The sequence below is a fragment of the Monodelphis domestica genome, chromosome 1 (genome assembly GCF_027887165.1).
Source record: "Monodelphis domestica isolate mMonDom1 chromosome 1, mMonDom1.pri, whole genome shotgun sequence".
NCBI classification, from domain to species: domain Eukaryota; kingdom Metazoa; phylum Chordata; class Mammalia; order Didelphimorphia; family Didelphidae; genus Monodelphis; species Monodelphis domestica.
The window spans coordinates 393,501,609-393,528,338 of NC_077227.1; the positions used below are offsets into that span (position 1 = coordinate 393,501,609).

The 26,730-nt window shown below is 42.7% G+C and overlaps 1 protein-coding gene across 2 annotated transcripts in view; it reads left to right on the forward strand.

Annotated features, from left to right (window-relative positions):
• Positions 1–26,730, forward strand: part of TOX2 (TOX high mobility group box family member 2) — a 335,418-nt gene that overhangs the window by 211,576 nt on the left and 97,112 nt on the right. For both annotated transcript variants that reach the window (XM_001381268.4, XM_007474193.3), the window contains exon 3: positions 7,743–7,988. In XM_001381268.4, coding sequence (XP_001381305.2) covers positions 7,743–7,988 — 246 coding nt within the window. The remainder of the gene's footprint in view (positions 1–7,742; positions 7,989–26,730) is intronic.

Sequence of the window (26,730 nt, forward strand, 5' to 3'; positions counted from 1 at the left end):
GGAGATCATAAGTGGAGAAGGGATGACAGTCCAGTTACAGGGAAGGAAAGAGAACTTGACCTCCTTGGTTCTTCCCCAGCCTCTGCCCTGTGAACCTCACAATGCTCAGGACCTGTCTGTCTCCAAAAGGGAAAACCCAGCAGATGGAGCTTTATTGCATTTTAAAGTCTTGATTGCATTTAAAATGCTGAATAGACCCCCTACTGCTCACTAATTAGTTACCTCTTTTCTGAACTGCCCTTTCCTAGGAGTGTTGCATCTCCCAGGCTTCTTTCTGCAGTTGAGACTCGAGAAGAGCCTCGTATTGGCATTCCTCTCACAGAACACTCCATCTCCTTTTCCATGGCTGGCTTTATGCCTTTAATGCTCTCCCTTCTCATCATCACCTCCTGGTTTTCCTGGCTTCCTTCAAGACGGCTCAAATCCCACTTCCTCTAAGAATCCTTTCCTGGTCTCCCCTCTGAGACTACCTTCCGTCTACTTTGTATACAACTTGTATGTACCCAATTATTTGCATTTCATCTTCTACATTAGAATGTCAGTTCCTTGCAGGCAGGGTTCATGGTTTTACTTTTCTTTGTCTTTCCAGCATTTGGCACAGAAGCAACACATAGAACTAGGATTTAATAAGTGTTTGTTGATTGACTGGTTGATTCACAGGGCTTGGATTTGAATGCTGGCTTGGCATCCTTTTTCTTTATGTGACCTGGTTTCCTTTCTGTGGATGTGTCTTCCCTTCTCTGCAAAGTCAAGGATTGGGCTAGGTGATGTCTCAAACCCTTCCCAGCTTCCAGTTTCTCTATTTCCACACCTGGAAGTTGTCTCCATCATCTTCTTGCATACTTCTTGAAACAGAGCAAATGATGTGTTATCTCATCCTTCCCATGGGGTGGAGAGAGGAGTTAATTAAAATAAATTGGCTAAAAGACAAGCAGCCGAGCTGTGTCTATTCCCCCATCACTGAAGTGATTATGATAGATCTGAAGCCTCAAGTGGGGGGACAACCAGATATATGTTGAGGGGACCTAAAATGGCTCTGGAGAGCTGATTGTTAAATTTTCAGTGTGAGAATTTATACCTCAGAAATCAGCCAATAATAGGGATTAAATCAATCAGGGCTTGATTTAATATATTTTGATGATCAACTCAAGTATGTGTTGGAGAAAATACTGATAATGTAAATTAAACTTAAAGGCAAAGTTCTGAGTTTAGATTTGGTCTCATATTCTTCCTGGGCTGTATGACAGAACAAGTCACTTAACTCCAAGTCGAGTCCTTATTACCTTAGTATTGATTCTAACACAGGAGGTTTTTTTTTTTTTTGGTTTGTTTGTTTTTTTGGTTGTTGTTGTTTTAAATCCTTACCTTCTGTCACAGAATCAATACTGTGTTTTGGTTCCAAGGCAGAAGAGTGGTAAGGATTAGGCAATGGGGGTCAAGTGACTTGCCCAGGGTCACACAGCTAGGAAGTATCTGAGGCCAGATTTTAACCCAGGACTTCCCATCTCTAGGCTCGGCTCTCAATCCACTGAGCCACCCAGCTGCCCTCCTAATACAAGGTTTTAAAAAATAAAATAAAATAACTTAAAGGTGTGTTGTGCATACATTTTCCTCCCAGTTGTTAAACATTTACCTGGACATTTGAGAGCACATATTCTTTTTTAAAATTAATTAATTTGTATATTAATTACATTTAAATACCCAGTTAACTCCCTCCTTCCCCTCCCCCATTAGAGAAGGCATCATTTGACTAAATAAATGTGTACATATACACATATATATACATACATAAAACCATGCATGTTTTACTTATTTTTATTTGTCAGTTCTTTCGCTGGAGGTGGACCTATACGAGTCATTCTTCAACAATATTTCTGTTGCTGTATATAATGTTCTCCTGCTTCTTCCCATTTCACTCTTCATAATTTCATGTAGGTCTTTCCAAAATTATTCTGCTCCTTATTTCTTATGGCATAATAGTATTCCCTCACAATCATATGCCACCACTTTTATAGCCATTCCCCAGTTGAGAGACACCCCCTAGATTTCCAGTTCTTTGCCCCCACAAAGAGAGTTGCTAGAAATATTTGAGAACATAGAGGTTCTTTTCCATTTCCCTTGATCACCTCAGGAATTAAACCTAATAATGGTGGTGCTGGATCAAAAGATACACAATTTTATTATTCTTTGAGTATAATTCAGATTGTTCTCCAAAGTGATTGGTCTGAGGTTTCTAGATGCCTACATACATCTCTGCCTCATGTGGTTACATATAAGAGAATTAATATGGCCTTTGGCCTAGGAATTGTCTTGTGGCCACTGGACATAAAGCTATTTCTGCTGAGCTGTACCCAGAGCCAGGTTGGTTTCAGTGTCCCCATTTAATGATAGCAATATTTTGGTTCACTAGAAACTTGGGAGAGGGGTCTTCCTAGTTAGCAAGGAGAAAGGAGCTTTTCTTTTTTTATTTTAAAAAACCCTTTCCTTCCATCTTGGAGGCTCCAAGGCAGAAGAGCGGTAAGGGCTAGGCAATGGGGGTCAAGTGACTTGCCCAGGGTCACACAGCTGGGAAGTATCTGATGCCAGATTTGAACCCAAGACCTCCTGTCTCTAGGCCTGGCTCTCAATCCACTAAGCTACCCAGCTGCCTCCTTTTTTTTTTTTACAGAAAGATTAACTTGTGGATTCACTGCTCTCATTGAATGACTTGTTTTTACACTCAACTTTTTATTAGAATTATTAAAACAGCTACATATGTACATGTATTTATGTCAAATTCTGTGTAAAGATAGAGGTGGAAGATAATAGTAATAGGAACCATGAATATGTATATTATACTTTCAGATTTATGAAGCACTTTACATTTATTGTTTCATTTAAGCCTCCCAAGAACCATGGGAGATGGGTGGTGTGATCATCCCCATTTTACAGATGAGAAAACTGAGGTTAAGTAGCATACCCAGAGTTATCTGGCCAGGAAAGAAGGAAGCAAGGAAGAAAGCAAGGAAGGAAAAAAAAGAGAGGAATAATGCAGAATCCTAGCCCTTTCTCTATTGTTACCATCTGCATTAAGTAAGCCACCTCCCCTCTCTGGGTTAAGAAAATACCTGAAACTCTACCATAGAAAGATCAATGAAGAAGCTAAGAATGTTTAGCCTGGAGAAGAGAAGACACAATGAGTGTCTGTGATTTGGGACCTCAGTTCTCACTGGCTGGGCAAGCATCTCTCCCGATCTTGTTATCCTTCTTCATAACTCTGACCAGGGAAGGGGATCTTGATTCTGGCTCCTCATTTGGATCTTTGCCATTGTATTTGGATTAGTGAGACGGACCATCGAGGAGCTGGTCCTTCCCACCCACCCCCAGCAATCTGTGCCGGTGCCCTGGGTGTGCATGTGCATTTCTGTATGACCCCTTTTGATTCATGTGATTAATCAATGAATGGAAGACAGATTGTCAAGAGGATTCAAGAAAAAGTGGGTCTGTGGGAGAATTATCCCCACGGGCTACCCACCTATAGCCAGATGTAAAGGTCTTATTAGAGTCCTAGAATGTCAGAGCTAGAAGAGACCTTCACCGATAAGGAAACCAGGTCTGGCAAGAGAAGTGATTTTCCAGGCTCACACAAGTAGCTAGAGGCAGAGCCCGGAGTCCAGCCCAGCCCTGGGTTCTTTCTATTTATTTACCTCACGGTCCCTGGAACTAATTGTGTTTTCTCTCTCCCCAAATGCAATCAAATAAAAGAACATAAAGGCCCTGAATTAGTTAGATTGGCCTCTTGAGTGCAGTCCCCCAGCCCTGCTCCGTTGGGTCTCTCAATTGGTTTCATCCAACTGTGCAGACCGGCAACTCCGGGAAGAAGTTGTAAATTGTTCATAAAATTTTTTAGAAAGCACTTTGCGATTGTTAAGTGCCACACTAAAGCTAAATGTCCATAATGATGTGTTTTCTTGTAAAGTTTTATTGTGACGATTCGGGAGAAGTATGTGCAGGGAACTGCGTTGCTGGCCGCTGACCCGGGTGAGCCGAGCACCATTCCTCCTCCCGCTGCCCTCCCCCCTCCCGCTCCGGTAATAAAACCTTCCTGCTACATCATTCAAGTATTGTTTGTTGGCAAAGCAGAGCCCTGGGAGCCAGCCCCGGGGGGAAATGGGCCGTGCTTCCCACTGTCGAGACCGATTATGTTGATTGGCCATTGTCTAATCTGATTCCGATTGTGCGTCGCCGGGATCCTAATTCTGACGTGACTGCGGAATACTGAAAATGATTTCCGAGGCGTCGGCCTTTCTTAGGTGTTGCTTCCCCTCCCCCTGCGGAGCGCCGTCCTAAGAGAAATAGGCCGGGTCTGTGAGCAGTGAAAGGGAAACATCCCCTAAGCGCGGCCCGGAACTTGTAGAACATCCGAGCTGGCCGGGAACTCGGAGACCTTCAGTAGCGGAGGCGACGGGACCGGGGGCAGGAGAGATTCGGAGGCAGGAACCGTGCTGCAGGACCCTGGCCTCCTCCAAGAAACCATCAGGAAACTAACGAGGTTTTACATAATTTCATTAAGCGGTGCAAAGCCACTTGCTGGTAGACCTGATATAAAAATAAACCACTTGGAGGAATGAGCTTGCTGAAGGCTGATTTATTTAAATCCATCTCTGTGCCGGTTCCGAAATCCTCTTAAATGTCTGGGAAAGAATCCTTAGAGCGCTTCTTAAATGAGTCGAAGTCCCTATCCCCAAAGTGAAAAGTGGTTACCGGGCGCGCGCGCGCGTGCGTGTGCGTGTCTATTAGGCATTCATTTATCCCTCGGCCCTGCTTACCTTGGGGGGGGGGGGGGGTGGAGGAGGGGGGGAGGGAGAAGAAGAAGGCAGCCAGTTCCTGAGCCAAGGGAGAGAAATGGAGTAAAGAAGGAGATTAGGATGCATATTTCAAAATCTTGATGTTCAATTCCATGGAGCAAGCATTTATTAAGATTCGGATATGCAGGCACCGTGCTAGGCATTGAGGAAGACAAAAGACAAAATGATTGCTGCCCTCACAGAGCCCGGATTCTGGAATACAAATCCAAAAAGTGAATCTGCCCCTTCTTTTAAAAAAAAAAAATGTAACTTTAGTCCTGGGTTCAAATGTCGCCAGGGACACTTACTAACCGTGTGACTCTGGGCAAGTCACTTAACCCCCATTGCCTAGCCCTTACCACTCTTCTGCCTTGAAACCAATACACAGTATTGATTCTAAAATGGAAACTGAGGGTTTAAAAAATAAATAAAAAAGCAAATTCTGTTGGGAGAAAGTGAGGCCTGAGCTGCAATTGTCCCCTTTGAGGGAAATCTGGGGGCCTGAGGAGACTGAGGGAATTCCCACCCTCCCAACCCCCTTTCCAGCTGAGAATGTGAGTCCCTGAAATACTCCTAGCACAGAAAAAGCTGGCAAATCCCAATGCTCTCCCATGCAAGTGAATTGCTGGGCGCCACGCCAGCTGCTGGGATACAAAACCAAAGAACAACCAGCCCTTTCCTCAAGGAGCTTACCTTCTACACACTGACAGCCCAGGAACCCAGAGGTGAGGCAGGCATTACAAGAGATTCTGGACATCTAGGCAATTGCCTAGAGACTTGAGAATCCAGGTTAAATAGATTGATTCTTTGAGATGCCAAGTAAAGAAGGGATAATGCTCTCACTGGAGCTTTATCTGAGGGAGCTAGATTAATCAAGGCTTTCATGTTTGGCCATTTTTTGCTCACATCTGTATTTCTTTCTGGCTTTAAATCAGGTGCTATATCTAAATCCAGCCATGGTATCAGGTGATTTTTGAAAATGTTAATTAAAATCTGCATGAGCCCTACAGATAAATCAGAACTTCAAAGAATAAAACTTTCAGCATTCAAAAACAACCTCCTCCTGTTTCCTGAAATGACAAATTCTGTCTACTCTAACTCTCACAGTTGTTCTGTTCCTCATGGAGGGAACCAGCTACATGGGACAATCCTGTGACAGAGGGCTCTATGATTCTCCATTTCCCTCCCCAACATTTCTTAGAATCTTAGACTATCAGAGAGGGAAGGGACTTTAGGGGTTATGGTGTCTACTCCCCTCTCTTGACAGAGAAAGAAACTTAAACCCAGAGAAAACTGGACAATGACATTTGCAGGGTCCCGTCTCAGTGACTCAAGCTGAGCTGGAACCAAAGGATCCTAACACAAATCAGGCCTCTCTTTCTTTCATACCCATTGCTTCCCCCTAAAACCTGTGGAGCCCATCCATTTGATACCCTCCTCGGCCTATGATGCCCAAAAGCAATATTCAGCCTGGATCCTTTCATTCCCCCCCCCCCCAGAACAAATGGACATCATTATCTTGGGACTGCTTTGTTTAATGATGAACTCATAAAGTTTCTTCTCCCTCAGAGCCAGGGATATTGCTATTGCTAGTTCAGTCTCCTATGGAAGGGGAGGGATGATGATAGTCTAGTTCAGGAGATACATAAATGCAAATATTAAATGAGATAATACATATAAAGGGTTTTGCAAATCTTAAACCTTACAGGCAGCTAGGTGGGGCATTGGATAGAACCCTGGGCCTAGGGTCAGGAAGACCTGGATTCAAATTTGACCTCAGACACTATGTGACCCCAGACAATTCATTTAACCTCTTTTGGTCTATGTTTCCAGGATAATAATAGCGCCCATCTCCAGATTATTGACAGGATCAAATGAGATAATGTTTGTAAATAGCTCATAGCACATTGCTGGATATACAATAGACACTTCTTCATAAATGTTATTTAATATACATGCTCTTATTATTGTTTAGGTATATCTGTTATCACTAAATTCATTAGAAGCTCTTAACACCTCAAAAGAACAGTAACCGGAACTCATTTTGAGGGGGTAAAAGAGGGAAAGAGATGTCAAGACTGTCTTAGTCACCTATTTGGGGGGGGGGGGTTACATCTGTATTTCTTTCTGGTCTTAAATCAGATTCTACTTCTAAATAGTGAGTAAACTTTTGAGGTACTTTATCATACTCCTCAAAACTATGTTGACCTCATAATCTCTAAAGAATATATTAGTCACCAAAATATTTTTATAAAGCAGATATTGAATTGGGTGCCAAACAGATGGGTGTGTACTTGCTGGATCAGCTGGTTGCTTGAATTTTGCACAATATAGACATTCAGATACCTGGGAGAAAGCTCCTAGCCTTGGGAACTCTCCAGAATGGCACATTTATTTACACTAAGATTCATGTAGCACATTTTGATTTTGAGCAACGAGCAAGCAGAAAAGCAAGACTTAGAGGGACAATCAGACAGGGCTGGGGCTGGGGGCTGGGATTTGGGGGTTGGGATTTGGGGTGGGGATGGAGCTGGAGCTGGAAATAGGGATGGGGATAGAAATGGAGCTGGGGTTGGAAATGGGGATGAGGTCAAAGCTGAGTTTGGAGCTGGCGCTGGAGTTAAGGTTCTGTTCACCTCCTTCCAGCCATCAAAGCTTTCTGTATGATGCCCTGGTAGCAAAGTCAGATGTCACTTGGGACAGGAGAAGGGCCTTTGGCTTTGGGGAGGGGAGGAGTTTGGCCCAAAGATGTTGGTGGCCCTTGGGAATGGTCATTACATTATTGATGTCGTAGGAGTTGCCTCATGGGGCTCATTCAAGAAGGGGCCAACAAAGGGACTGCTGTGTAAATACTGTTTTGTGATTTTGTGTGGCAAAGAAATGATACATTAAGAAAATATCCTTTTAATATTTTAGACTTATAATGGTCAAAGTGAGACTAACGAAGACTATGAAATCCCTCCTATAACTCCTCCTAATCTCCCAGACCCCTCCCTTCTTCACCTGGTGGACCACGAGACTGGCTATCATTCACTCTGCCACAGCCTCCCTCCAAACAGCCTGATACCAGCATATTCCTATCAAAACATGGACCTGCCCGCCATCATGGTGTCCAATATGCTGACTCAAGACGGGCACCTCCTCTCAAGTCAACTACCCACAGTGAGTACTTTTCTCTTACCTTTGCCAGCCTGAATTGTGATATCTTGGAGATATTTGCTCTCTTGCTAGCGTTGTCATTACTATTGATCAAGAAATAAGATGGATTCAACAAATGTTTAATTCAACAATAATTTCTTAAGCTGGGCAAGAGGGTGCAGTACAAAGACGCAGAGTCCTTGATCTTACGAATTTACATTCTCCTTGGAAATATGAACATATAAACAAGTAAGTGGATCATTTGAGAAAGGAGAGATCACTGATAACTAGGGGGATTTTCTGTAAGAGGGGAGCTGAGCTCTAAAGGAAGCTACAGTTTCTATGAAGTGAATAGGAGGAGAACATTTAGAGGCAGTTGGGTGGCTCAGTGGATTGAGAGACAGGTCCTGAGTTCAATTCTGGCCTCTGACATTTCCTAACTATAGGACCCTGAGCAAGTCACTAGACCCCCATTGCCTAGCCCTTTCTGCTCTTCTGCCCGAGAGCCAATACACAGTATTGATTCTAAGACAGGGTTTCCATTTTAGAAGGTATCAGGGAAGAGTGGAATGTTCCTTAAACTTGGAGGAAGGACTTGAGTGTAAAAACAAAGAAAGAGAAGCATCTGAAGAGGCAGAGAGTAATCCTGACCTGTGTCAGGAAGTCAGAAGAGGAAAGAAAGATTATGACCCTGAGGGAAAAGGGGGGACAACTCCGAGCACCTGGAGTCAAGTGATAAATGGGAGGCTCTTCCTGAAGAGGAAGGATCATGTTTATACAATTCCAACTTTTTAAAGAAATGATGGCAAAAGGGGTCAGTAATGAAATTGTGAATATAATTTTCCCATTCAACCCAACTTCATCATACATTGTAGGTGTTATTTATCTCCTCTCCCATAACACTGACTTTCACGCTGTCATTTGTGTTTGTCAATTGAAAATGGATTTAATTTTGCTCTGGTAACATGCCAGCAACTTGACTGCCATCATAGTTAATCAGTGTTATTCAAATTCATTAATGTAGACTCTAGTAATTCAAAATTTCTACTGGCAAGGACTGGTCTACAAGTTTTCCTTTGCATAATCCATAAAGAAAAGGTTTCCTAAGGAAATTGATAATGTAAAGATGAGAGCAAGGAATAACCTACTTAAAAACATATTTCAAACATATTCAAATATGTTAGCAATATATGGATATATGTATTGGTATGTATGGATAGAAATATATGTGTATAATATATGAACATGTGTGTATATGTATATGTACATATTTTAATATATAAAAATATAAAATTGATGTATCTCTCGGTGGATAGTTTCTTCCTCTTGTAACCTCTTCTAATACCTTGGCAAGGCATGGAGAGGACCCTCAAAGGCTCTACCTATGGAGGACACGCTCCGATTGACCCTCCCCAGCCAAAGTCTATCAGTATGGACTGTTTGAGGACCCCAGACTAAGTTCAGAGACACCTATCACTGAAAAGTCGCTCAGCAGAAGAAATTGGGGAAGAGAGACTGACTGACTTGTACATTTGTTGTTCAGTCCTGGGGGAGAGGGTGGGAGGGTCAGTGAGACACATAAAGAATTCGTTTTTGCTGTCTGTAGCAGCTGACGAAGCGACGTACTAAAGGGTGGATTTGTGATCTTTGTCTCTGGAAGGGCCCCCACGTCCACGAAATCCCTTGCCTTTCAAACTCCATACGACCTACAAGCTAATTGTACAGCGCATTTCTCTGTACCTTAAGGAAATGCCCAGAGGACCACCATTTCTTGACCTAATTCAGGTGGTATCTGAAGGAAATAAAACTGAATCCATCTTTTCATTAATTCAAACTGGCCTTCCCAATCCCATAATCCAATAGTGGAAATAAGTGAGGTTTGACCTGTTTTATTTTCTGTTTCTGTGGAATGAAATACCTGCTCAATTCTAGTGCCTAGGGAAGACGGTGTCAGATCAGGTAGAGGTTTCAGGTCAGAATGTGGAGCTCAATTGGAGAAGAGCGATTGGCTTACTTGTACATTTCTTGTTTAGTCTTCGGGGAGAGGGGGAGGGGGCTGGAGTGGCGGGGGAGGGAGGGAGTACATGGAGAACTAGAGAGGAAGATACAGCCCCTGCCCTCCAAGGATTTATGGTCTGGCAGGGAAAGTGAGACATGTACACAGAGAACAGGATGCAAGTCTACAGAATGAGATGGAGGGAAGATGTCAGAGAACAGCATGCTATGAAAGCCTACAGACAACGGAGAACCTCAGACAGGGTGGTGACGATGGAGCTCAGGAGACTTCAAATACTTACTAGTTGTGCAATGGCAAACAAGGCGTCTTACCACCCAGAGCCTCAGTTTCCTTGTCTGTAAAATGGGAATAATAATGCTTGCACTTCATAGGGCTGCTGTGAAGAAATTGCCTTGTGAATATGAAAGCCTCTGTAGAAACATGAATTGTCATTGCTCCTGTCATTAAAAGGTAAAATTGAAAGTTTACATTAATCTAGTTTAGATCAACCATGGAGTAAAGTGATATCATAAAACTTTGTTTTTAATGGTGAAATTCAATTCAATAAACATTTATTAAAATCTTATTCATAGGAGACAGCTAAGTGGCTCAGTGGGTTGAGAGCCAGGTCTAGAGACAGAAGGTCCTGGGTTCAAATTTGACCTCAGATACTTCTTAGCTAAATGACCCCCCATTTAGTCACTTACCCCCCATTTGCTTAGCCCTTGTTCTTCTGCCTTGGAACCAATACTTAATATTGCTTTTTTTTTTATTTTTAAATTTAAGTATTTTTCCATGGTTACATGATTCATGTTCTTTCCCTCCCCACTCCCAGAGCTGACAAGCAAGAACTTAGTATTGTAAGGGTTTTTTAAAAAACTAACCTATTCTTAATATGTAGATTTAGAGCTAGATTAGACCTCAGAGTCTTTCTGGTCCAACTCTGTCATTTAAAAGAGGAGGAAATAAGGTCCAGGATCATACAAGTCAAAAAAGAACCCAAGCCTCCAGACTCCAGATCCAGAATTCTTTCTACAAATTTCCAGAATTCTAAAATGTGTGACACTTTAGTTAGTCTTAGGAGATCAAATATTGACATAGTTCCAATTCCTGGAGAGCTTAATAAAGGGAATGAGAAATACATGTGAATAGATCTGATCCTAACCATCTTTGGTGACTAGGGTCCTTGAGTGGGCAGCTCTCTCTTTACAACATCAACACCAGGCGTGGGTTTCCATTAGTTTCTCTAATTCCATCTCTTGGTCCAAGATTCATTCACTCATTCAAGAAGCTTTATTAAACCCCCTCTGTGTGCCTGGCACTGGGGATACAATTAATAAACAGAGGACAGCCCCTTCCCTCAAGGAGCTGACAATCTAGTGGAGGCAGGAAGGTGGAGGACAGGAGCAGGACACCAGGGCTACCAGGTGCAGGGGCATCTTGTTCTGTGGGATTGAAAGCAGGCAGGGGAACCAAAGCAGAGTGCAGTGAGCCCAAAGCCCCTAAAGGAAGGCGGCAGCAAGAGTTTGGTGTTTGTTCCACCCTCCAAACCTCCCATCAGAAGGGAAAAGACTGAGACCTAGGTGGTGTTAGTCAAGACTTAGTTTAGCAGGAAGGAGTAAAGATAGCCATGGCCATAGCAGTGACCCAGGGATGACTTAGCAGGGAGCCACTCCCAGGGAGAGAGCCATAATCATTTTAGTCCTGTAAGGGTGTCTCCACAAAGCCAGATAATTCAAACAAGAAGGCCCTGCCTCCCTTAAATAATTGACACAGTTCTTGGCACATCATTTTCACTTCATAAATGTCTTTTCATTCATTCAATATAGTCAAGACCTCCCAACCTTTTTCTGCAGCTGAGAATGGTCCTTGCCACCCATAACCCATGTTTATTCAGTCTTTTGGGGGAAAAAAACAGAAGTCCAGGTTTTCCGTTTTTTAAAGAACCTTGTCAGAAAGAAATAGTCTGCTGGAAATGGGCCCTTTTTACTAAATTAAATATTCTTAAGGCTTCTCTCAGGGTTTGAGCTTCTTAGCTGATTAAACATTCATTTCCAAGACAAAAAGAGTCAATTTGGTGCGAAAGATATTTTTTTCTGGTTTAATTTAAAGCACTGCACCTCATTCTGACCCCTATTTTCATAACTCGATAATTTTATCCTGTGTTGATTGTCTCATTTTGAGAGGAGATATTGCACTTATAAATCAGTTTCTAAAATACCCAAAGAAACAAGAAGAGTGGAATTTATTAAGCAGCTTCTGTTATGTCTGAAATAATTTATTTTGGAGGAGTCCTTGGGAAATGCTCTCTTTGGTATTTTATGATCGTGTTTTGCAAATGTAGCCTCCCAGTCATAAATCAAGGAGAAGCCCCGGAAGAAAAGGGGTCTGCAGTTTGAGGGCCATAGAATAGAAAGCTGGGGTCTCTGCCTTTCCCAAAGAATCCCCAAAGAAGAATGGGGCTTCATTTTTAGGCTCTGAAACAAAGCCTAGAAATGGAAGAAGAACCCAAAGGGAAGAAAGGAGAGGAAACAAAAAAAAAACCAAAACCAAGAAATAACTCGCCACTACCGACCTCAATTGCTCGGGTGATTTGAGGAAATGAGAGATTCCTTTTAAATCTGAATTACTGGAGCCATGGGAACCAGCAAAGTCATCCTGTAAGTTTGCTTTTCTCCATAGTCAAGAGTAGTATGGTGGCTTTGTTGTTCTAAACAGTACCAGGAAGACCTAGGTTCAAATCCCACCTCTGACATTTATTAGCTGTATGACCAGAGGTAAGACATTGAATTTTCCTAAGCCTCGGTTTCCTCACTTGTGAAATGAGAATGATAATACCTTTAGTACCTATCACACAGGCTTATTATAAAGATTCAAGTAAGAATATGCATTGGATATATTTTGTGAACTTTAAAGATCTATGCCAATGTCAGCTATTATTATTAAGAGTAGGGACTGGACTTGTTCTTTCACTGGGATAAGGAAGGCCTAGGGAAGAACTCTTTCTATCAAGACAGATCAACATCTTTTCTGCTACTTATTTTAAAAGAGTTGCCTAGAATGTGAAGAGATTAAATGACTTGTCCACGTTGCACGGTCAGTATGTGGCCAAGGGAAGGCTTGCACCCAGGCTTTCCAATTCTGAGGCCAGGTCTTTCTCTACGGCTTAACCCTTATCCTCATCAAGGATGCACCGTTGATCCCAGGTGCAGTGGTATATAGTTGAAGGTAGGACCTGAGCAGACATCCCTGCAAGGCACAGGGCCTGAAACCCCCACTATTAGAATCATTCTCTAAGGGTTAAGGCATTCAGCTCAATTTACCAAACATATGCGAAGCTCTTCCTGTGAGCAGGGACCCATGGTGGCCATAGAGATGACCAGGCCATAGTCCCTCCCCTCCCCTCGCTCAGATCTAGTAGAAAAGCAAGGGGAGGGTATACACGGGGCAGCCACTGCAGTGTAAGGTAGAATGTGGTGAGGACCACAAGAGAGAAGAACTCACTGACACGGTGCTGGGGACAGGACACCGAGAAGAAATGGCATTTGAGCTGGGCCTGAAAGAATGAACGATGGGTAGGTGGCACAGTGGATAGAGACTCAGGACTGGAAGAGTTCAATTTCTGCCTCAGAAACTTATTAGCTGGCTGACCGTGGACAAGTCACTTAAGCCAGCTTGCCTCAGTTTCCTTACCTGCAAAATGAACTGGAGAGGGAAATGGCAATCCACTCCCAATGTTTTTGCCAAGAAAACCCCTATTGGGTTGACGGATACTCAGACATAACTGAAAAATGACCAGACAACACCACAAAATATTCTATAATTCCTAGAGGGAGTTGGGTGATAACAATGAAGAGAACGCAGGACCTAGAATCAGGCAGATATAAGTTTAAATCTGGCTTCAGGTACTTCCTAATTGCGTGATCCTGGACAAGTCAATTAATCCTTTTGGCCTCAGTTTCCTCATCTGCAAATTGAGCTGGAGCAGGAAATGGCAAATCATTCCAGTGTCTTTGCCAAGAAAACCCCAAATAGTGCCATGAAGAGTCTTAAATATAGTAAAACTACTGAACATACAAACATGAAAGATTATAAAAGCAGGGCTGAGTTGTGAGACAGAGGGAAGGGAATGCTATTTTAGGCAGAGAGAATGGCAGATACAGATGTGAGAAAGTGAGGCCCATTTACTTGATGTTTGGGAATATGAGAGAGAATAGTGCAAGCTAGAAGGGACCAAATAGACTAGAGTCAAATTATGGAAAATGTTGGGTGCCTAACTTAGTCACCTTAAGCTGATATTTTAATCATGGTGGCAGGGATTCACTGAAGGCCTTTGAACAGAGGAGTGACATTATCAGATTTCATCAGACATAGATTTCAGCTTGAAAGAGACTTTTGGGGTTCAACCCCCTCACTTTAAAGTGACTTTTCCAACATCACTTAGTTATTAGGAGCAAAGCCATGGCCTCTGGCTCCATATGCAGTGCTCCTTCTAGTACCCTATTTGTGTATAGGGAATATTAATGGAAGCACAGATCTAGAGGTGGACAGGGACTTAAAAATCACTTAGTCCAACTGCCTCATTTTACAGATGAGGAAACTGAGACCCAGAGAAGTTAAATAACTTTTCCAGGTGTGAGAAGGGAATTTGTACTTTGATTTGACCAATCAGAGATTTAAACTTCCCTTCCATTCATTTTGAATTTGAGTCAATCAGCAACCAGGGAATTGATCCCACAGGCACCGCCCCCCTGGGTGGTGCCAGGCTAATTGAAGAGCTGCGATTGGTTCCTGGGGAGTGATGTAAGAGAGCTAGTGTGTGTAGTAAAGATTTATAAGATGAAAACCAGCAGGAAGCTGGGGGGGTGGGGGAAGGAGAAATGTTAGACTCTGGATTATTAGACTAGGAAGTTCTTTGCCTTCTTTCTATAATTCTCTCTTATTTTCTTTTTCTTACTAACAAATCTAGCTATTAACAGTCTTGTGACTTAAGGGTTAATTACAATTATGGCAACCTCCTGTTCTAATCATTACCCAGGGTTATACAGAGCCAGGATTTGGACAGAGATCCTTTAACTCCAGATTCCAATATTCTTTCCATTAGACCACCCTGCCTCCTACAGGCTTGTACAGAATAGGTCGAGGAAGAGATTGGAGGTAGGGGCAACATTTAGGAAATTATTACAATGGTCCAACTCAGAAGTGATGAGAAACTGAACTTGACTCTTTGTTGAATTAGATATGTGAGGTAAAGAAATTATTTTTCTTGTTCGGTCACACCCATCTCTTCATGACCCTATTTGGAGTTTTCTTGGCAAAGACTCTAAAGTGGTTTTCCATTTTCTTCTCCAGCTTAACTTACAAACCAGGAAATTGAAATAAATAAGGTTAAATGACATGCCCAGGGTCACACAGCTAGTAAGTATCTGAGTCTGGATTTGAATTGAGAAAAATGAATCTTCCTGACTCAAGGGTTGGTGCTCTATCTACAGTGCTACCTAGCTGCCCGAGATAAAGAAAAAGGAGATATCGAAGATAAAACCCTGAGATTTCAAACCCAAGTGACTAGAAATATGGTTGTCCCATGGACAGAAAGTAGACAATCAGAGGAGCTGATTTTAAAAGCAAAGTGAAGGAATGTCATAGATTATGGACTTAGAACTAGAAGGGACCTTCAGTGTCATCTCATCCTCATTTTACAGATGAGGAAACTAAGGCCCAGCGAGTGTAAGTGATTTGCCCATGATCGTAGAGCTAGTGAGCCTCTAAGGCAGAATTTGAACCTTCCTAACCTTCCTGTCTTCAAGTCTACTATTCTGTTTACTACTACGCAGTGGCCTAGAACAAATTCCTTAACCTCTCTTTAGGTCTCAGTTTCCTCATCTAAAAAATGAGGTTGGATGAGAGGACCTCGAAGGTCCCTTCCAGCTCTACGTCGATGACTCTGGTGAACAGACAGCAAGCAGCTGGAGCTCTAAGATCCAAACTCAAAAGAAGAGTGAGGCCCAGAGAAAGATATATATATATATATATATATATATATATATATAGAGAGAGAGAGAGAGAGAGAGAGAGAGGGAGAGGGAGAGGGAGAGGGAGAGGGAGAGGGAGAGGGAGAGGGAGAGGGAGAGGGAGAGGGAGAGGGAGAGGGAGAGGGAGAGGGAGGGAGGGAGACAGAGAGAGAGAGAGAGAGATTCCTATATAAATGGAATATATGATGATCATTTATATATTCTATTTCTGGCTTTATTGAAAGAGTACAAATATGCGAGAATAAAAATAGTTCTATTTTGTGGGGCATGCTATAGGTTTGAGAGGCATCTGCAGAGAAGCAACAGCATTTGAAGCTGGGAGAGCGGAGGAGAACAGAAAAGCAGACTGATCACACATTAGCCCCTGTTTCACCCAAAGGCACTTAGGAAGGGGGAATGTGGGGGATTTAGAGAGAATAGGGCAGCCATGCTGGGGCCTTGCCTGACCCACAAGAGGTCCCACAGTGTAGAGTGCTGTGAGTGGGGAGGACAGTGAGGAGAGGTAGAGAAGCCCTGAAGACCTCCTTTCCCCATTAGGGTTCACACTGGGCCTAAACACAGAGCTGGCCTGGCCCTGGCTCTCAAGCTGTTGAGGTTGTCAGGAGAGAAGAGGTTACTTTGGATAAAGGAGGGAAATCTGGCCTTTCTTCTGAACAGCGGCAGGAACTAACATTGGGAGCAGTGGGGTGGCTCAGTGGATTGAGAGCCAGGCCCAGAGACGAGAGGTCCTGGGTTCAAATCTGGCCTCGGTCACATCCCATCTGTGTCACCTTGGGCAAGTCACTTAACCCCCATTGCCTACCCCTTACTGTTCTTCTGCCTTGGGACCAATAGACTGTATTGATTCTAAGACAAAAGGTAAGGGTTTATTAGAGAGAGAGAGAGAGAGAGGAAGGAAGGAAGGGAGGGAGGGAGGGAGGGAGGGAGGGAGGGAGGGAGGGAGGAAGGGAGGAAGGGAGGAAGGGAGGAAGGAAGGAAGGAAGGAAGGAAGGAAGGAAGGAAGGAAGGAAGGAAGGAAGGAAGGAAGGAAGGAAGGAAGGAAGATAATGACCACATTGTGAAAGGGTTGAAAAACTAACCAGAAGAGTTTTTATTTTATCTTAGAGGGGAAAGGAAGCCATTAACCATTCCTGAGCATGCCAGTTATGTTGTCAGTCTCACGCATTTGAGGAATATTAACTTGATAGGTATTGGGAGAGAGGAGGCTGTTGTCATCGTCCAAGCAAAAGATGAGAAGAACGTGAGCCATGTGGAGAGGAGGGCTCAAGAATAGGGAATATGGAGGCAGTATCAATAAGACTTGGCTACTAACTGGATATGGAGGGAGTGGGGTAGGGAAGAATCATACAAACTTCGGTGACTAGAAGGGTAGTGATATATTCAACAAAGATGGTGGAATTTGGCAAAGGGATGGACTTGGTGGAAAGGGAAAGTGGGGGAGAGAATGAATTCTGTTTTTAACAAGTGGGGTTTGAGTTGCCTATGGACAGAAAGAAAAGTGGAGCTGTGGAGCTGTCCAGCAAGCAGCTCATAATAATACAGGACTAGAATTATGGATAGTCCTATTACTCTAGGGTCCACCTGAGGGATGCCCAGCCCAAAGAAATGAGACGAAGAAAGAAGATTGTTGAGGTATTAAGAAGCTTTTTGAGAAAGAATGGAGCTCTTTGACTCAGATCAAAGGACTCAAGTTAAAATCCTGCTACTTGTTTCTTGTGTCTCACCCCCATGAGTCCTCAGTTTCTTCATCTGTAAAATGAGAGAATTGAATTAGATATCCTCTGTCAGGGAAGAGGGAGACCAAGAAACAAGCACAAAACAACCCTGGTTGGTTTTTGGTCTCCAAATGAAATTGTTTGAGATGGCTTGAAAGTTATGGCTTTGTGTGTCAAACTCAGAATCTAAGTGAAAGAGCTCCCTTTTCCCTTCTCCCTGGCACTACTACCTCTTGGATTCTGAGAATCCAAGGGTGGTGTGGGAGCAGTGACAGTGTAGACCTCTTCCTTCCTTTGCAATGTAGTAGTATGAATACAAGGCATTCTATAAAGTATCAGATCAGATGTGTACTGGAGCCAGCTCATACTAGGCAGACAGACAGAAATAGAGACAAAGAGACTGAAATAGAAAGACAGAAACAGAGAAAAAAAAGAGACACGTGGTGGGGGAGCTGTTAAAACTTCAGTGTGAGCATTTACACCTTGGAAATGGGCAAACACTAAAAATTAGGGCTTGGTTTTATTGTTTTCTTGAAAAGTGCTAATAATGCAAATTAAGCCTAAAAGTGTGTCATGAATATATTTTCCTTCCCAGAGAGAGAGAGTTATTAAATATATGCCATATCACCCCAGTGTCAAATACATTTGATTTTGTGTGGTTCATTTTGCTGAACTGTTTTCCCTCCCTGCCCCCTTTTTTTTCCTCTTTTTTTAATTTTTTTGGTTACAGAGGATGATTTTTTGAGTGCCAGAGTGGGGAGGAATATCTTTGGGAACGAAGATGAAGTAGAAACAAAAGGTATCACTAGGTAGTCCCTTCCAACTTGGAGATCCAGGGGATGCTGTGACTTTGTGCAATCAAGAAGAACCTGAACCAGTAATTAATGTGAAATATCTTCCAGGCTCAGATATTGATGGCCAGAATTCTGTCTGATGACATAAAAAAAGATGCCCAGTTAAGCAATCAGAGCAGCATCTCTGCTGAAGCAGCTCAGCCTTTGCAGAGAGGCTTCAATCTGATTTCCTATTAGAGGACCATTTACCTAATTCACAAATTTGGCTCTTACTGCTCCCTTCTGGGAAGCTACTTTGCCTTAGTTTCCAGTATGTCACAGCCCCTCACATCACTCACTCCCCCAGCAAACTAAGAGACCTGATCAGCTTTCAGAATTACTATTTCAAAATGCCAATGTTATCCAAAGAGATGGAAGAGGACCAAGTTAGTCTAATATACTTCTAGTAAGTATTTTTTATGTGCCAAAAACTTTACTAGGCATCGAGGAGACAAAGATGGAAATTAAATCATCCCTGCCCTCAGAGTTCTTATATTCTTTTAAATATATAGAGATATCTGTGTTTATTTTTGATATCTTTTTTTTTAACCCATACCTTCCATCTTGGAGTCAATACTATGTATTGGCTCCAAGGCAGAAGAGTGGTCAGGGCTAGGCAATGGGGGTCAAGTGACTTGCCCAGGGTCACACAGCTGGGAAGTGTCTGGGGCCACATTTGAACCCAGGACCTCCCATCTCTAGGCCTGACTCTCAATCCACTGAGCTACCCAGCTGCCTCCTTTATTGATATCTTTTGTTCTTAAATGGCTTTTATTTCCAAATATGCACATCCTTTTCCCCCCACCACAAGGAGTCATCTGTTGTACCAAAGGAGGAATAAAAGGAAGGATGGAGGGTTGAGGAGGGAAAGCAGGTCAGCAGAAATAACCAGCAGCAGAAGTGGGGGACCACGGGTAGGGAGAATACTGGCAGATTCATTCGAGAAGCTCTCATGCTCTGGGAAGAAAATACCATACACATTAATAAGTTAATCTGAAGAAGGACAGAAAATAACATCTGGAGGGAGGCTGGAGAAAATACAGATCAGGAGTATTTTTTGGAGGAGATAGCATCTGAGCTGAGTCTTCAAGGTTTCTGGGAGGCCAAATTGAGGGAGGATATATTCTAGATATAAATGTTATCTTGGAAGCACGTAAAGGTCGGAAGTGAAACATCGAGTTTGAGAAATAGCCAGTAGGCCTGTTGGTTGGAATAGCATACATGAACCAGTGGGAAAAGGCTAATGAGTCAGTCAACAGACATTTATTTTGTTTAACCCTTAACTTCCATCTCGAAAGCAATACTGAGTTGAGCGCTAAGGGCTAAGCAATGCAAGTCAAATGACTTGCCCAGAGTCACACAGCTGGGAAGTGTCTGAGACCAGGTTTGAACCCAGGACCTCCCATCTCTAGGTCTGGCTCTAAATCCACTGAGCTCCCTAGCTGCCCACTCAACAAACATTTATTAAAAGCTTACCAGGACATCGAAGTGGCTCAGAAGATAGAGTGCCAAGCCTGTAGTTGGCAGGGCCTGGGTTCAAATTTGGACTCAGACACTTGCTAATAACTGTGTGACCCTGTACTAGTCACTTAACCCAAATTTTCTAGCCCTTTCCATCCTTCTATCTTGAAGTCAATACTTAATATTGATTCTAAGGCAGAAGGTATGGGTTTTAATAAAAAGAGCTTCCTATGTATATTATGCTAAGAATTGAAGATGCAAGGAAAGGCCAAAAATATCTGTCCCTACCTCAAGGAATATATATCTGAATAGGGGTGAATGCATGCAAATAACTGTACATATAAGGTACATGCAGAGTAGGTAGAAGGTAATTAATCTCAGAAGGAAGGCAGTGGAGGGGGAAGGGGAAAGAAAGCCTTCCTATAGATGCTGGCATTTGAGCTGTCTTTTTTTAAGCTTTACTTTCTGTCTTAGTAACAATTCTAAGACAGAGGGGCAAGGACTAGGAAAATGGGGTTAAGTGACTTGTCCAGAGTCACACAATTAGGAGTGTCTGAGTTCATATTTGAACCCAAGACCTCCCATCTCCAGGTCTGGCACCCTATCTACTGTGTCACCTAGCCACTCTGAGTTGGGAGAAACTTAAAGCCCAGAGACCAATTTAAAGGCTAGGGTGGCAACTGTGTGAGTAGTGAGAAGGGGGCATATATATAAGAGTTGTATAGGTAAAAAGGACAGGATTTGGCCATGGATTCGCTATGTGGGGCAACTGAGAGTGAGGGATTAGGGGTGACATCAGGGTTGCAAGCCTGGGGGATGAGGAAGATGATGGACAAGATGAAGAATATTTTGAAGGTTTTACTCATTCTCATTTAGAGAATGAAATTTATTTTGTACTTTCTGAATTTGAGATGCCTACAAGACATCCAGTTTGATATAGCTAAAAGATGTTTGGACTTGGAACTTAAAGTGTATGTGTATGTATGGTTATAAAATCTATGTGGAGGGGGAGAGAGAGAGAGAGAGAGAGAGAGAGAGAGAGAGAGAGAGAGAGAGAGAGAGAGAGAGAGAGAGAGAGAGAGAGAGAGAGAGAGAGAGAGAGAGGGAGAGAGAGAGAGAGAGAGAGAGAGAGAGAGAGAGAGAATATACATGCATATGTACATGTATACTTAGATAGGAATCACTTAAATAGAGATGGGGCAATCATTGAACTCATGGTAGTTAACGAGATCACCAAATGAAGTAAAAGAGAGAAAGATGAGCAAAGAATCCAAGTCAACCTGGGGAGACACTGTTACTGGGTATGACACACATGAAGATCCAGCCAAGGGAACTGCAAAGGAGCTTTTATTTTATTTTATTTTATATTAAGTTTGTTTATTTAATTAATTTAGATTTTTTTTCTATGGTAATAAGATTCATATTCTTTCTTTCCCCTCCCTCCCCCCCTCCTGTAGCCAACAAGCAATTCCACTGGGTGTTTCATGTATCATTGATCAAGATCTATTTCCATATTGTTGATGTTATGCACTAGGGTGATTGTTTAGAGTCTACATCTCCAATCATATCCCCTCGACCCATGTAATCAAGCAGTTGTTTTTCTTCTGTGTTTCTACTCCCACAGTTCTTTCTCAGGATGTGGATAGTGTTCTTTCTCATAAGTCCCTTTGGATTGTCCTGGGTCATTGCATTGCTGCTAGTAGAGAAGTCTATTACGTTTGATTATGCCACAGTGTATCAGTTTCTGTATAATGTTGAGAAGGAACTTTTAGGCGAATAGGAGAATCAGGAAAAAACAAAAACCAAGAAGAGAGAGAGTGTCTGGAATAAGATGATTATAACAGTGGCAAACACTGGAGAGAAGTTAGGAAGGATAAAGATTGAAATCAGGCTCTGTTTTAACCCAATGAACAATAGGGAACTATTGAGAATTTTATGAGTAAAATAATGGAGCCTGATCTATGCCTTGAGCAGAGAGTATTTTGGCTATGTAGAGGATGGATTTAAAAGGTGAGTTCTATATCTAGGCTGAAAGACCAATTAAAAGGCTATTACAGTAGCCCTAGCAAGAGGTGATAAAGATGGGAATGAAGTATAGGAGTGGGAAAAGGGTGATGAAACACAAATTGCTATAGAATTGGAATCGATGGGACTTTGCAGTTAATTTGATGTGGGGATGAGAGAGTGAAGAGTCAGAAGTGACCTGGGGGTCATGAACTTGGGCAATTGGGAAGATAATGGTGCCTTCAACTAGAGAGGAAGTTTAGAGGAGATCTTTGGAGAGGAAGATGACTGAGCGCCATTTCCAACTTATCAGATTTTAGATGATGGCCACTAACTCATTGTGATGCTAATTTAGGCAAGCCGCTTCTCCACTCTAGATTTCATATTATGGATGGGTAACTGAGACTCGGAGAGGAGATAAAAATGTCTATCCAGAGACAGTTAGTGGATACAATGCCAGGCCTAGAGATGGGAGGTCTTGGGTTCAAATATGGCTTCAGATAATTCCTAGCTGTGTGACCCTGAGGAAATTACCTAATCCCTTACCTTTCTGTCTCAGAAGTTTTACTAAGACAAAAATTATGAGTTAAAAAAAACAAAAACAACTTGAACCTATGTCTCCTGATTCTTCATCCAACCCTTTTTTTCACTATATCATGCTGGTTTCCAGTTTTCCTTAGCGAATTTAATTTCTAAATGTCTTTGCTTTTTGTTGCAAAGTATTTGAAGAGCACTCTCCTACCATATTTTTGCTTATGTTTCACACAGTAGGACTCTAGTAAATGTTTGTTGAGAGAATATATAACCAAATATGTGACTTTGCATTTCCAATGTAGTATATTCACCTTTTCTACTAAGTTCTCTAAAATGAGTTTAGGGGTTTGTGTGTCCTTCTATACATCCTGGAAATAGTTAACAGACCCTGTACCAGCATGGAAATGTCCAAGCATATGTATACTCTGATAGGCAGACTGACTATGAGTTTACCAACTCCTTTACATACATAGGAGAGAATAATCTTACATTATTCAGACGCATAGATCATCAGAGTTGGAAGAGACCTAAAAAAATGTTGAATTTAACCTCCTTGTTTTGCAAATGGGGAAACAGGTGCCCAGTGGGGATGTGGCTTGTCCAAGGTCACAGAACTAAAACTAAAACCCAGGGTTTTTTCACTCCCAAAGCTTTTCCCATATGCCATGCTGCTATTATTCTAAGATGTTATACTGACTTGAATATAAATAGGTTTAAAATTAATTAAGAGGTAACTGTGTCATAATGAATTATTAAGGGAAAATTGGGGGCTCTAGCCTTGAGCACTATATATTATTACCTCCCGAGTTCTCCCTTGGGCCCCCATCAAAGACAGAATAGTAGAATGGATAGACTATGGACCTGACTCAGTATGGCTCTTCTGCAAGGGTCCCTGGTTAAGAGAAGTGAGAAGGAACTGAAGTACCCTGAGGCTGGAACATCTTGTTGCCTGGGTGCCCAATTATCAGTTCATTTGCCCAAATATCCCAGCCCAGGCTTTACTACAGAGGCCAGGATAGCTTGTGAATCAGAGGCTCCTCATTACAGAAAACACAGAATGTGAGAGCTAGGAAGGACCTTACAGCGTCGTGTCCTATCTGTAAAGGACTCCACGCACATAATGTCAAAGCTTTAGAACACGTCAGAGCTGAAAGGGACCTCAGAACAGAGAATTCTGAACTGGAGGGAGCTTAGAACATAGAACACAGAACGTCAGAGCTGGGAGAGGCCGCAGCACCGAAAGGGCTTCGCCTCCCGCTGAACTCACAGATGTGTGGAATGATGCCGGGGACACACAGGACATAGCTCAGGATGCCCTGAATGAGTTGTCACGGTGCCAGAGGGGGCAGTTCTCAGGCGCTTAAGTTTAAATACTTGTGACTTGAGGTTAATCACTGCACTTCCATAGACATTAGCTTCCTTTGGGAAAAAAAAAAAAGCTGCCCTCCGTGAAGTTGGCCCAACACATCAGTTCTTTTCGGCAGCCCAGAAGTATTCCACTGCCTCCGAGAGGAGAGAGAGCTGCAGTGCTCTAAGCTTATAATTTGATGTGTGCTTGGGCCATTTTTTTTTTCTTCACAAGACATTTTAGGGCTTTTACCAGCAAGTCTTGGGTACCACAGCCTTCTCTCCCTGCAAGTCTCTGCAGTTTCAAAACACTTTGAGAGCTAGACGCAGCCTCGAGGCAAGTCCTAGAAGCTGGTAGAGCCACAAAGACAGCGGTCTTTTGGCCAATTGTTTCCAAAGCAAGAAAGACTGAAAGGAAAGTCATTTCTGAGTCCACTCTATGGGACAAGACTCCAACCAGGCTCAGTGAAAGGTCTTTTCAGGGGTCATTGTCAGAAGTAAAGGGGGAATCCTCCCCTTTTCTTTTCCCCTGTTTTTGATGCGCCTCCCCAACCCTAAAAATTCAGAGTGAACTCTGAACTCCAGGATGGTGCCTTGGGCACATTCTTATCATAATTGCCTTTTTTAAAAAAAGATTTTCTCATCTTTGAGGTTTGGGCTTTGTTATTAGCAGCTTCAGCATTGCTCATATTTCTGTGGTCCCCAGTTCACAGCCAAGGTAGCCAGAAATAAAAATGCATTTTAAGCATCTTGGTGCTGGTGGCTTTTACAAGGTTGCTGGGCAGCAAGCAGGGCCACAAACCCTTCGAGGCTAAGTTAGCATTCTTTCTTCTAAAAAGGGAAGCAGCAACTCCCCCCAACCCCTGTTCCTCCCCCTAACCTTCTACCTAAAAATAAAGGCAGAGAAAGTGCCCACACAACTGCTTTTGAAGTTGAAACCCTCTGAAGGCCTCTAACTGGAACTGAAAAACCCATTGTGACAAAAGGTTTTGTAAAGTCATCGATTTAAAGCTTTCAGACGGGGCCTCAGAGGTCATCTAGTCCAGCCCCTCCATTTTCAAGTTGTAGAAACTGAGGCCCAGAGGCATTAAACAATTTGCTCAAGCTCACAGGGGTAGTATGTAGCTAAGCCAAGGTTTCACTTAAAGCACCCTAGAACTGGCAGGTGACCCTGAGTGTCATTGTGTCCATCTCTTCTTTGTATGAGGAAGGAACCTGAAGCCAAGAGAAGGACTTGCCCAACGTCACACAACAAGGGAGCAGCAGGCCTGGAATTTGAACTGGAACCCCATGGCTTCCCCATCCAAAGATTCTTCCACTCTGCAGGACTGTTGAACTCAAAGAGGATCAAACCCCTTGCAATCCCTGGTATTCTGTCCCTATAGGGAACTGTCCCCTGGAGTTTAAACTTCAGCATCCTCTAATTTTGCAGCCCCTCTTTTTTACCTGCTCCTTTGTTAAAAAAAAAAATAGCCAGACCCCACCCGGCCCCCAACAGGCCTGCCAGCATCCAGAGCAAGAAGGTTTCTTTGTATTCTGTGGCCACCATTTAAAATTCCCTGCTAGTGTTTTTCTCTGAGGCAGTAAATGAAAGAAATATGTCTTTTTAAATTTTATAAAACTCAGAAAAATGGTTTTAAACAGCTTTTCCTCACCTCCTATAATTATTTATTTTCAAACAGTCCTTCAGGGTAATGTTCCGTTTTCCTATTTCACACTCCTTTTTCTCATAAATGAACCATCACTTCAATAAATCATTATGAAAACAGAGACTAACAGAAACCCTGAAAGGTTGAAAGATTTATGTAACACATTTATGTTTTCCATTTTCTCATTCTGGTACTCTGCTGCTAAAGCTAAGCTAATAAAAGCCGCTATTAATATTTCTCGTTGCCTAGCAACCACAGAGAGCGAGTAATAGCTTTAGCTGGAAAAATAGATGACCGATAAGGAAAAATTCAATTCTTTTATTATCTCAGGGGAAAATGGCTTTTACTGGAACATTATGATGTACGAGTATGAAGTTGAATACAAAAGGGGTTTTTTTTGTTTGTTTTTCTATTTTTAATGAACATTATTTTACCTCCACTAACTCTTTTAAGGCCTTTTTTTCCCCTCCCCCCATCCCTCATGCTTAATTTAGCATCTGCTGTAGTTAAGAATCTGTCAGGATTTTTGGTCTTAAGATGGTTTTTCAAAGGTTTATAACTTGGCCATAAAAATTCACTCCCTGTTGAAACCCAGACAGTGATAAGCTTACATGGGAGTCAGTGCTCTCTAAATACATGGGCATTTGTTTGGAGATAACACACATGGTGATTTCGGAAAGAAAAAGACCAGGAAAAGGTTCTTTTTTTCCCATCTTGAACGCGCTCTGTGTGTGTGTGTGTGTGTGTGTGTGTGTGTGTGTGTGTGTGTGTGTGTGTGTGTCTAGGTGGGATGTGTGTGTGTGGCATGTAGGGAATATGTATGTGTGATAAATATATGTGAGAAGGGAGCATGTGTTTCTGTGTCTTCACTCTCTGTCTTTCTCTGGAGTTTCCCCCCCCAAGAGTTTGTGGGTAGTCCTGAAGTGGCCTTGAGAGAGCTGGGAGCCGGTGGGCCCCCCTCCCCATTTTTTGCTGTTTCCTCAGCAAATGCAAACGCTGCTTACCCGCCAGGAGCTTCTCAACACAGGAAGCTCGGCTCTTACACTGATGACTTGATTTCAGCCCCAGAATTCATTAGCCTGCTAAGAACGGTTGTTTCCACGATGGTGCACTTCAGACCGGGGGGATGAGGGGGGGCTTGGTCTTGTCAAAACATCTGGAGGGAAAGGGACAAAATCAGTCACACCTCCAGATG